This window comes from Scyliorhinus torazame, chromosome 15, assembly GCF_047496885.1.
Source record: "Scyliorhinus torazame isolate Kashiwa2021f chromosome 15, sScyTor2.1, whole genome shotgun sequence".
Lineage (NCBI taxonomy): Eukaryota > Metazoa > Chordata > Chondrichthyes > Carcharhiniformes > Scyliorhinidae > Scyliorhinus > Scyliorhinus torazame.
In genome coordinates, this window is record NC_092721.1 from 4,055,074 (window position 1) to 4,066,840 (window position 11,767).

Here is an 11,767-nt window from a genome sequence, read left to right on the forward strand (position 1 = left end):
CTAGCTCGGAATGTAAAAATGGACAACAATAGTTTCTGCAGATATTAAACAATAAAAAAAGATAAAGTGAGTGTTGTTCATCTAAAGTGAAAATGTGGAGTTAATAATTGATAAACAGGAAACGGCAGATGCAATGAACAAATATTTTGCTTTCGTCTTCACTGTATAGAGGATACATGAATCATTCCAGAACCAGCTGTAAATTAGGAGATGGAGACGAGGGAGGAATTTGAGGGAATTACAATCACTAGGCAAACAGAACGGAACAAACTGATCGACTGGGGCTGACAGGCCTCCAGGTCCTGATGGACGTGATTCTAGGGTCTGAAAAGAGACGGCTAATGAGATAGTAGATGTGTTGGTGTTAATTTTCCAAAATTCCCTTGACTCTGGAACGGTGGGGGCAGCATGGTGGTGCAGTGCGTTAGCCCTGCAGCCTCACAGCGCCGAGGTCTCAGGTTCGATCCTGGCTCTGGGTCACTGTCCGTGTGGAGTTTGCACATTCTCCCCGTGTTTGCGTGGGTTTCGCCCCCACAACTCAAAGATGTGCAGGGTAAAATTAATTGGGTACACTAAATTTTTTTAAAAGATCTGGAAAGGTTCATTCCGGCTGGAAAGTAGCAAATATCGCCCCTCTATTCAAGAAGGGAAGCAGAAAACAGGAGATTATATCCCAGTTAGCTTGATGTCTGTTGTGGGGATGGTATTAGAATCGATTATTAAAATGGTTATAGCTGGGCATTTAGAAAAACTCAAGGTAATTGGGAAAAGTCAGCATGGTTTTATGACAAGGAAATCATGTTAAACCAATTTGAAGGAGTAACAAGTGCTGTGGATAGAGGGGAATCTGTAAATATACTATACTTGGATTTCCAGAAAGCATTGGATAAGGTCCCACAAAGGTTATTGCGGGAAATAAAAACTCATGGTTTCAGAGGTAACCATACCAGCCTGGATAGAAGATTCACTGCGTAGCAGAAAACAAGGAGTAGGCTTAAATGGGCCTTTGTCTGATTGGCAGAATATGACAAATGGAGTCCCACGGGACTGTATGCTGGGGCCTCAAACCCTTACAATTTACTTCAGTGATTAAGAGGGGAGCAAAGGCATGTCAGCTAGATTTGCAGACTTCAACAACATTGGTACGAAAGTACCCTGTAGAGACACAAGCAGTTTGCAAATAGATGAGGTTGAGTGAGCACACAAAAATCTGGCTGGAGTATAATGTAGAAAAATATGAAAATGTTTACTTCGGCAGGAAGAATAAAAAAGGAGAGAATGAAAATTTGTGAACAGCAATATTTTTCTAAGCATTACTCTGAACAAATGGACATTAAGGAGCTACAACAGTCAAGTGAATTATATTGGTAGAGCAGGTTTCAAATATTGAACTGAGAGACACCTATCTCAAGTTGGCGCCTGCAGTAAGAATGCAGTTGCTCAATATATTACCTTGGTACTTGATTCACCATCTAGGCTGGCTGTTGTGACAAAACATGTTCCATCTTCACTGCTCGAAGACAGGAAGACCATGTCACATGGAAACGTTTCATTCTCCTTGGTCATCACAATGTCTCCAACCTGCAGGAATATCGCATCCATTGTCAAAAGGAAAGCCTGCTCTCTGTCCGAACCAACCCCTTCCACACAGTCTCTAACACATCCCATTGTCCCAACATATACCCAAATATTCACTTACTTTTAACTTTCTGCTCTGTTTTTGAACAACTTTGCCATCCTGGACGACAAGAACAGGACATTTATTCACTGCATTATCTGCTTTATGTCGAAGCCAATCCTCATAACCCTGTGGACAGACATTGAGCAGCACACGTAATAGAGAAAACTGGAATGAATGCTTTAATCACCAACTGTGTAAACCCAGCAATGAACTTTGATTTTAAATTGATAAAACCAGGCTACATTCAGAGCAATAAGGCATCAAACTTTAATTTAAAGCCTTGTTCAGAGTAGTAAGTAGTGATCAAGGAGCAATAAGGTGCAATCTGTTATGGTAATGCACTGTAACGTGCACAATGGCACCATCCAAACTGGACTCACCCACACACACTGCCTCAATCTCCCAATGTACAGTGGATCCAAAATATCTAGTTTTTGGAACCTCCCTCTCCAGTGTTACTGGAAGCCTTTTTCTCAAATATCAACACACTGGGAGCTGTTGAACCTAGAGAATCTGTTGGAAACAGTCAGGTCCAAAGACAAGTCCCTATGTAGATTCAGTGTCCCTGATCGGAGGTGGTGTATTTTCCAGAACAACATATTTCTTTATAATCTCCAATCTCCAGGAGCAATATTCAAGGGCTACCAGTATCAAAAGTATGAAAATAAAAAGCATTCAAAAACCCCGAACGCTCTCTCTGGAAATACAAGAAAGAATAAAACAGAAAAAGTATCTGCAATACAAAAAGCTAACATTGTCAACCACAGGAAAAGGAAGAGATATCAGCTCCTTGAGCCTATCCCAACATCCAATTAGATCAGGGTTTATCAGTGACTTTAACTCCATCTACCCACCTTCCATAATAGCCTTACCTCCTAGTATCTCTCTTTTTGGGCAAGAGTTCAATATTTCAACTTCCCTCTCTGCGAAAGAATACTTGCATTTTCATTTTAGATAGCTATCTCTTCCCACTTACACGTTTCTTTGTGATATGCCTTCACGGAAAAGGGAAAAATCAGAGGAAGGGAGAAGAGAATTTGAAGAAAAATACATATTTATGTCCCGGGCCTTACCTGTTTAATTGCGGTCACAAAGATTACAAAGAAAAGTGGAAGTCCACTAGTTACTGGACTGGTTGGTGTATCAATGATTAACTGAAAATAAAAGAATGTGTTAATACGCTGTAAAAGGAGCTCAACTTTTAAGCTATTTCATTACTTATTGGTAAGTGTAAGCAATAGGTAAAACCACCCGATAATTGAATGTTCAATACAATTTCTTTTATATTCATTTGTGGGACAGACACAATGCTGGCAAGGCAGGCAGGCATTTATTGCCCAGACCAGACTGCCCTTGGGAAGGAGGTGATGAGCCCTATTCATGAGCCACTACAGTCTGTGTGGTGTACACATACAAAGTGCTGTTCAGAAGGGAGTTCTAGGATTTTGACATAGCTACAATGAAGGAACAGCAAATTCAGGATGGTGTGTAACTTAGAAGAGAGGTGATGGTGATAGTGTTGCCTTGCTCCTGCTGCCCTTGTTCTTCTGGGTAGAGGTCCCAGGTTCAGAAAGTGCTGTCAAAGGGGCCTGGTAGATGGCATCTTGTAGGTGATAAGTATTGCAGCACTGTGCACCTGGAGGGAGTAAATGTTAAAAGTGATCGATAAGTGCAAATCAAGCAGGCTGCTTGATCTGGGATGGTGTCAGGCTTAGAGTGTTGTGGCAGCTGTACTCAACCAACCATGTGGTGAGTATTCCAACACACTTCTGAATTGTGCCTTGTAGATGGTGGACTGGGTTTGCGGAGTTAGGAGAGGAGATACTCGCTACAGAACTCTGAACCCTTGGCTTGCCACAATATATCTGAGGTTGGTCAGTTAAGTTTCTGGCCAATGCCGATTCCCAGAATGGTGCAGAATTCAGCAATGCCAATGTTACTGAATGTTGGCGGAGATGGTTAGTTTCTCTCATGTTGGAGGTGGCACTTGTGACATGAATGTTACTTGTCATTTATCAGTTCAAACCTAAATGTTATCCAGGTCTTGCTGCAGGGAGGCATGAGCATTTTCATTATCTGAGGTTTTGGGAATGGAATTGAGCACGACAATCATCAGGAATATCCCACTTCTGGAAGATCATTGATGAAGCAGTTTAAGATGGTTGATCTAGGACACTCTCCTGAGGAACTTCAGCCACCATGCCCTGGGGCTGAGATGATTGCCATCCATCTATCAAAACAACCATCTTCCTTTGTCTAAGGTGTGAATCCAAAACATTCCATTGACTTCAATTGTGCTCGGGCTCCATGATGCCTTCATCTTTTCTGTCTATGTTTGGACCAAGACTATAATGAGGTCTTGAACATGAGCAGTCTTGGCAGAACCCAAGTTGAGAATAGATGAGACGGTTATTGGGGACAAAGTGCCACTTGATAGCTCTGTCAATGATGTCTGCCAATACTTTGCTGATGATTGAGAGTAAACTGACGGGGCAGTAATTCGCCAGATTGGGTTTGTCCTATTATTGTGATCAGACCATAGCTGGTCAATTTTCCACATTGTCTGATAGATGTCAGTGCTCTAGCTTTACTGGAACATCTTGGCTAACGGTGCAGCTAGCTCAGGATCACAAGTCTTCAGCATTGTAGCTAGAATATTGTCAGGGCCCATAGTCTTTTCCATATCCAGGGCTGTTTCTTGAAACCATGTTTTTATGTATGCCTGCTGCTGCCCCGGACATGCACTCCAACACTCCTCACTGAACCAGAGCTGTTCCCCTATGTGATAGTAGAGTCAAGGTTACAGAAGCAGCTGGATTGAATTTGGTGGAATACAATTCTGCTGCTGCTGAAGGCACACACTTCATGGATGCCCAGTTTTGAGCTCTAAATCTGTTCTGCATATACTCCATTTAGTGTGGTAGTCCTACCACATGACACAGTAGGCAGTGACCACAGTTTGAAGACTGGTCTTTGTCTCCACAAGGACTATGTGGTGGTCACTTCCACTAATACTGTCATACAGAAATGCATCTGCTACAGTAGGTTGATTAGCGAGGATGAGGTCAAGTAGGTTTTTACCCGTGTGTTGGTTTCCCTGAAATGACATGAAAACCGCTTTTTGTCACAAGTAGACTTCAAATGAAGTTACTGTGCAAAAACCCCTAGTCTCCACATTCCGGCGCCTGTTCGGGGAGGCTGTTACGGGAATTGAACCGTGCTGCTGGCCTGCCTTGGTCTGCTTTCCAAGCCAGCGATTTAGCCTTGTGCTAAACAGCCCCTCACTCCCTGATGCAGATCAAAAGCGACAGAATTTGATAAAACGACCTTTCACCTCGTTAAAAATGTAAAACCTGTCAAGCGCAAAACTGCAGCCACATTTTGAATGGATAACAGACTTCTCATACCTGCACAAGGAATATGATGAGGAAATAGAAATTAGCAATTCTTCTGAACTGTTCAAACAAGTTCTTGGGAATGAAATTCCAGAAAGTATACTGTACAGGAAAAGGGAAGCAATAAAAATAAATATTAACTCCACTGTCACCTGTGTCGGATGTAAATCATATTAAAATATTATGGGGACTTCCAGTGGCGACATGTAGAAGGTCACATGTTCGGTAGCTCCCGCTAGAGTCTTTGGTTTTTGGTTCTTTTCACCCGGTTTCCCGGGGTAACTGGTGAACAAATTCATCCCATTTTTGGGTGAGTGTGTCAAAATGCATGAAAAGAATATTGAAAAGAAAGATGTGAGCGTTAGCCCTTCTGAGGAACCTTCTGCAGAGCCCTGCTGGATTGAAGATGGCAGAGGCAAGTTCGTTGGGTAGGGCCACACTTATCACAGTGGACAGCTGACGGAGGTAATGGCTGTCGAATTTGAAAGACAATTCAGCAAGCATTGAGGGGCAAGGGAGAAATGATGGAGACCTTCACATTTGCCTCCATTATGCTCCATTTGCCAGAATTTTGTCCACTCACTTAGCCTATTGATATCCCTTTCTAGCCTCCTTATGTCCTCTTCACAATTTACTTTCCTACCTATCTTTGTCCGTGTGGAGTTTGAACATTCTCCCAGTGTCTGTGTGGGTCTCACCCCCACAACCCAAAAAGATGTGCAGGGTCGGTGGATTGGCCACGCTAAATTGCCCCTTAATTTGAACAAAAAAGAATTGGGTACTCTGAATTTATTTTAAAATATGCCTCCTCAGATTTTTAGAAATTGTAACTAGGTGGTCACAAGTTACAAATTATTCATATTTCATACATTCTATGGGCAGTGCAAATTCTTGTAAAGAACTTGTGGCATTGCTTCAGCTCAAATCAGAGAGTCATAGGTGTACAGCACAGAAAAGGTCCTTTGGCCCATCACGTCAGCACTGGTCAAAAAACCCACCCGAGATTGTATGGTTCAAAGTGCTAAAACAAGAGGATGACTCAAGAAAAATAAAATTGAATAGCTATTTACCCAAAGGTGAGTCAGTCTCCTTGACATAACAGCAATGTCAACATACCAGCGGGTACGAGGGTGCCAAAGACCACTGCCAGACCCTGATGGAATTCCTCCGCTCCATACACCACCCTCCGAATAACATCTGTCCCATTCATCTCCTCCCTCGCTGACTTTCCTGCATCATTCTCACTTCCTGACTGCCCACATCAAAGATTAACCAGATGTCTGGAGCTTGATGGTTTTATGTGAATGAGGATAGAGGACCTGTAAGGGCATTGTACCTACCAGCTATGGGGCATAGGCTGATCTTTTAGCCCAGTTCCCACTGGTAGACCTGTATTTTCTTATTTAGCACTCCTAACATGTTCCTAAAAAGCAGCATGCTAAACAAAAATAGCTTTCGACTCATAGAAAGAAAACATTTTGTAAGAGTGGGTTATGCTCCTGACCTGTAATTTTTTTTACATTAAAATCTACAGGTTGTCTTGAACATAACTGGTGTTTAAATTACAGCACCAACTCTTGGAATCTTATCAGCTGCTCGCCATTTCCCACCTCCAGCTTTGCTCCTTCCAGTTTCTGTCCATTCAACTGGTCGACTTCCCCATTCTCAGCTTCTCTCCCCAACCCTTCTGCTACCTGAGCGCCCCCCCAATCCCCCACTCTCCACCTTCCTCTCACCCACTCTTTCTACGAGTGAGGACTCAGGAGAGGGAGGGGGCGAGTGAGGGTATGAGAGGATCGGTAGGAGAGGGGGAGTGCTGGGGCGCAGGGTGGCAGCCTGTTTTAGACAATTGATCATGCTCAGTAACCACACTAAAACAAAAATGGTGGCACTATGATAATAATAATTTTTATTAGTGTCACAAGTAGGTTTACAGTAACACTGCAATTAAGTTACTTGGGGAATGTCCTTAATTTACCAAACTCACAAATGAAAATGAGCTATGAGATCATACTTTGAATGGGGGATGCCTGTGTTAAATCACTGAATGACTGGCACAGAGAAACTTTACCTTTGAAGATATGATTCTGTTATCAGGATATTTTTGCAGAATGTAAGCATCTGTGCCAGGAGGGGGTTCACGATGTCCAATGTAAACTGTCCGACTATCCACCCAGTTCTCTTCTCCAACGCACTAAACAGAGAGAGGGACAGTTATTGTCTAAAACTACAAATGATTCTCTGACTGCTCAGCAACAGCTGCACAAATCAATGAGGAGTTTTCTGAAGTTACAGTTACAGGGTATTGACTGGAGATTGTTTCAAAGTTACACCGTTTTCACTGGGGAGAGTTTTACAGTTAGCTACTGCAATAATAATTAAAACCTTTCAACACATGGCCCTCAATTCTGCAATGTGAAAATAGCCTGAATAAATTTCACCGCTAAACAATAGCCTGATCCCGCTTTCCCCCATATCCTTTGATCCCCTTCACCCCAAATGCTACATCAAACTGCATTTAGAAAACGTACACTGGTTTGGCCTCAACTACTTCCTGTGGTAATGATAATAATAATCTTTATCAATGTCACAAGTAGGCTTACATTAATACTGCAATGAAATTACTGCAAAAATCCCCTAGTCGCCACACTCCGGCGCCTGTTCGGGTACACAAGAGGGAGAATTCAGAATGTCCAATTCACCTAACAAACACGTCTTTCGGGACTTGTGGGAAGAAACCGGAGCACTCGGAGAAACCCACGCAGACACAGGGAGAACGTGCAGACTCTGCACAGACAGTGACCTAAGCAGGGAATCAAACCCAGATCCTTGGCGCTGTGAAGCAACAGTGTTAACCACTGTGCTACTGTGCAGCCCTGTGAATTCCACAGGCTCACCACTCTCTGGGTGAAGAAATTACTCCTCATCTGTCCGAAATGGTCTCCCCCATATCCTCAGACTGTGCCCCCTGGTTCTGGACACACCCACCATCGGGAACATCCATACTGCATCTACCCTGTCTAGTCTTGAAAATTTGATAGATTTCTATGAAGTTCCCCCTCGTTCTTCTGAACTCGAGCGAATTCAATCCTTTTTAAAAATATTTTATTCAAGGCATTTTCACATATACACAAAATATAATGGATATACAATTGGTTTGTTGGTAGGAAGCAGAGGGTAATGGTGGATGGATGCTTGTCGGACTGGAGGCCTGTGGCTAGTGGTGTGCCTCAGGGGTCAGTGCTGGGCCATTGCAGTTTGTTATCCATATCAATGATTTGAATGAGAATGGACAAGGCATGATCAATACGTTTGCAGATGACACTAAAATAGATGGTATTCTAGACCGCGAGGGTTATCAAAAATTGCAGCAGGATTTTGATCAGCTGGGGAAGTGGGCTGAGAAATGGCAAACAGAGTTCAATATAGATAAGTGGGAGGTGTTGCATTTTGGAAAGTCAAATCAAGTCAATTCACGTTAAATGGTAGGACCTTAGGGAGCATCGTGGAACAGAGGGACCTTGGAGTTCAGGTACATGGTTCTCCAAAGGTGGAGTCACAGGTAGATAGGGCAGTAAAGGTGGCTTTCGGCATGCTGGCCTTCATCAGTCAGGGCATTGAGTATAGAAGATGGGAAGTTATGCTGCAGTTGAACAGGACGTTGGTGAGGCCGCACCTGGAGTAGTGTGTTCAGTTTTTGTCGCCTTGCTGTAGGAAAGATGTTATTAAACTGGAAGTGCAGAAAAGATTTACAAGGATGTTGCCAGGACTCAAGGGACTGAGTTATAGGGAAATAGGTTAGGCTAGAACCTTTTTCTTTGGAGTGTGGGAGACTGAGGAGTGATCTTATAGAGGTGAATAAGATCATAAGCGGCATGGATAGAATGCACTCAGTCTTTTCCCCAGGGTTGGGGAATCGAGGTTAGGGAATCGAGAACTAGAGGGCACAGGTTTAAGAGGGGAAATAATTAATGGGAACCTGAGGAGCAACGTTTTTATTCAGAGGGTGGTACATGTGTGGAATGAGCTGCCGGAGGAAGTGGTTGAGGCAGGGACATTGACAACATTTAAAAGGCAATTGGAAAGAAAGATTTCGAGGGGTATGGGCCAAATGCAGGCAGATGGGGTTAGTTTAGATGGGTTTTTTGGTTGGCATGGACTAGTTTGGGCTGAAGGGCCTGTCTCCATGCCGTAGTTTCTATGATTAATTTGTTAGACCTCACCACTTTGCCCCAGAATCCCTAACCAATGCAAATAGGCTCAATCTACCCAATTGCTCCCCATAATATCTTGAAAACTTGGATGAAATCACATCCTTTTCAATTCCTGGTGACACATGTCTGTGTCAAAGCAAAATACCATGGTTGCTGGAATCTGAAATAGGAGTAGAGAATGCTGGAAAAACGCAGCAGGTCTGGCAATATCCATAGGCAGAGAAACAGAGTTAAGTTCTGAGTCTGTATGACCCTTCAGAGCTGAAGAGGGGGAGAAATGTGTTGGATTGTATGCTGCAAAGGAGGGGGCGGAACAGCTACCAAGTCTGCCTTTATCCTTAACCAAGGTTTTCGCAGCCCAACCCCATGGATGACAGAGCACTCAACTAGGTTCGACCCATTTCCTGCAGCTCTTCCTTCACCCCTTTCCCTCCTTCCCAGAACCATAATAGAGTCCCCTTTTTCCTCAGTTTCCTGACCACAAAGCAATCAAAGCATTATCCTCCGCACAATTCAGGAGTGTAATGGAAGACTCTCCACTTGCCTGGATGAGTTCAGCTCCAACAACACAAGAAGCTCGACACCATCCAGGACTAAGCAGCCCGCTTGATTGACACATCATCCACTTCACCCGTCACAAACTGTAGCAGCAGTGTATACCATCTACAAAATGCACTGTAGGCTTTCACAAAGGCTCCTTAGACAGCACCTTCCAAACCTAAGACCGCTACCATCAACAAGGACAAGGGCAGAAGATACATGGGAACACCACCACCTGGAGGTTCCTCTCCAAGTCACACACCATCCCGACTCAGAAATATATCACCGTTCCTTCACTGTCGCTGGGTCAAAATCCTGGGACTCCGTTCCTAACAGTACTGGGTGCACGTCCACCTCATGGACTGCAGAAGTTCAAGAAGACAACTCACCATTACCCTCTCAAGGACAATTAGGGAAGGGCAATAAAACATGGGGTTCACAATTTCAAGATGGTCAAAGGTCCCACGAAAGGCAGCCGAAGTACCAACGTCTCAGCTTTGTACCAGGCATTCTGCATGCTGCAGTGGATAATGCTTCTTCATGCCATATTGGAACCAAATTACTAAAAAAAAAGGCTTCATCCATTATTTAGAGTAGAATATGATCCAGCTGCTGAGTGATGCAAAACTCACTTAATCTATGGCGGGAACTGTAATAAAAAGCAAACTGTACTTTTCCATCAAGGTTTGATCCTGAGCCATCCCATTTACTATAATCTTTGGTAATTGGCAAAGGCATGACGTATGAAGACTGGAGAGAGGGGAGCCCTGACTCAATCAATGGTATCTGTTGCACACTGCAAGCGGCACTTCTCTCCTTTCCACTTATCTCAGCATACTAAAAACCGCTGCTCAACTAGAGAGGGCTTCTCTGAATACGGTTTAATCATGCAGAGGACAGATATTGCAGGCTCCATAAATTATCATTGATCACATGTTTATTAATTTATGGATCAAGCTAAAAATAAGCAGAAATATTCACAATTCGGGGCTCCATAACTGGAACTTAACAAAGCTGGTGGAGGAGGCTAGGGAGGATCTTAAGAGGTGGGATACATTGCACTTTACGTTGGCGGGGAGGGTCCAAGTGGTGAAAATGAATATTCTGCCGAAGTTTTTGTTTATCTTTCAAGCTCTCCGATCTGCAAGGATGAGCCTGATACAGCTTAAGTGGTGCACAGAGTGCATATGACTCAGGCGAGAATGAGTGGGTTCTTTCAGGGGGTAGCAGATGAGAGTGAGAGATGTGGGCAGAGCCAGCGAATCACACACACATGTTTTATGGTTGTGAAAAATTGGGAAGATTCTGGGCGGGAGTGTTCGCGGTCTTAGCCAGGCTAGTGGATGAGGTGGAGGACCCGGGCCCTTTGGTGACGATATTTGGGGTTTGAGAGAAGCCAGAGCTCATGGAGAGGAGGAAGGCCGATGTCTTGGCCTTCGCCTCTCTGATTGCACGGCGGCGTATTTTACTGGAATGGCGGTCGGCATCGCCACCGGGGATAGTGGCTTGGTTGGGTGACCTGTACGACTTCCTGCAAAGATAAAGTATGAGTTAAGGGGCTCTTCAGGGGGGTTTGAGGAAAGGTGGGGGATGTTTGTGAAGGTGTTTGAGGGGCTGTTCGTCGCGGGGGAGGGGGGTTGAAAAAGGGGAAAAATCTGTACTGACTTTATAGTTGATTGTTGGGAAGTACGTTTCTCAGGGTGTTTATTCGCTGTAACCTGTTTTGATGCATGTTTGTAATAAAATACATTTTAAAAAAGAAATAGTCACAATTAATATTTAATTATTTCAGAAGCATCACACCAAAGATTACTTGCCACATCAATTCTATCACTGTGCCATAGTTATTACTCACTTGTCTTACAAGAATTAGGAGCACTATGCCATTCGAACCTAACCTTCTCGACCATTCAATAAGATCATGACTGATCTGATTG

The 11,767-nt window shown here is 43.7% G+C and overlaps 1 protein-coding gene across 1 annotated transcript in view; it reads right to left on the reverse strand.

Annotated features, from left to right (window-relative positions):
* The window catches only part of LOC140391742 (phospholipid-transporting ATPase IH-like), a 250,203-nt gene extending 242,609 nt beyond the window's left edge, over nucleotides 1–7,594 (reverse strand). The window contains exons 1-6 of the mRNA XM_072476552.1: nucleotides 7,571–7,594; nucleotides 7,148–7,270; nucleotides 5,089–5,178; nucleotides 2,755–2,835; nucleotides 1,700–1,807; nucleotides 1,453–1,581 (exon numbers count right to left, since the gene is read on the reverse strand). Coding sequence (XP_072332653.1) covers nucleotides 1,453–1,581; nucleotides 1,700–1,807; nucleotides 2,755–2,835; nucleotides 5,089–5,178; nucleotides 7,148–7,270; nucleotides 7,571–7,594 — 555 coding nt within the window. The remainder of the gene's footprint in view (nucleotides 1–1,452; nucleotides 1,582–1,699; nucleotides 1,808–2,754; nucleotides 2,836–5,088; nucleotides 5,179–7,147; nucleotides 7,271–7,570) is intronic.
* Nucleotides 7,595–11,767: the final 4,173 nt, after the last annotated feature.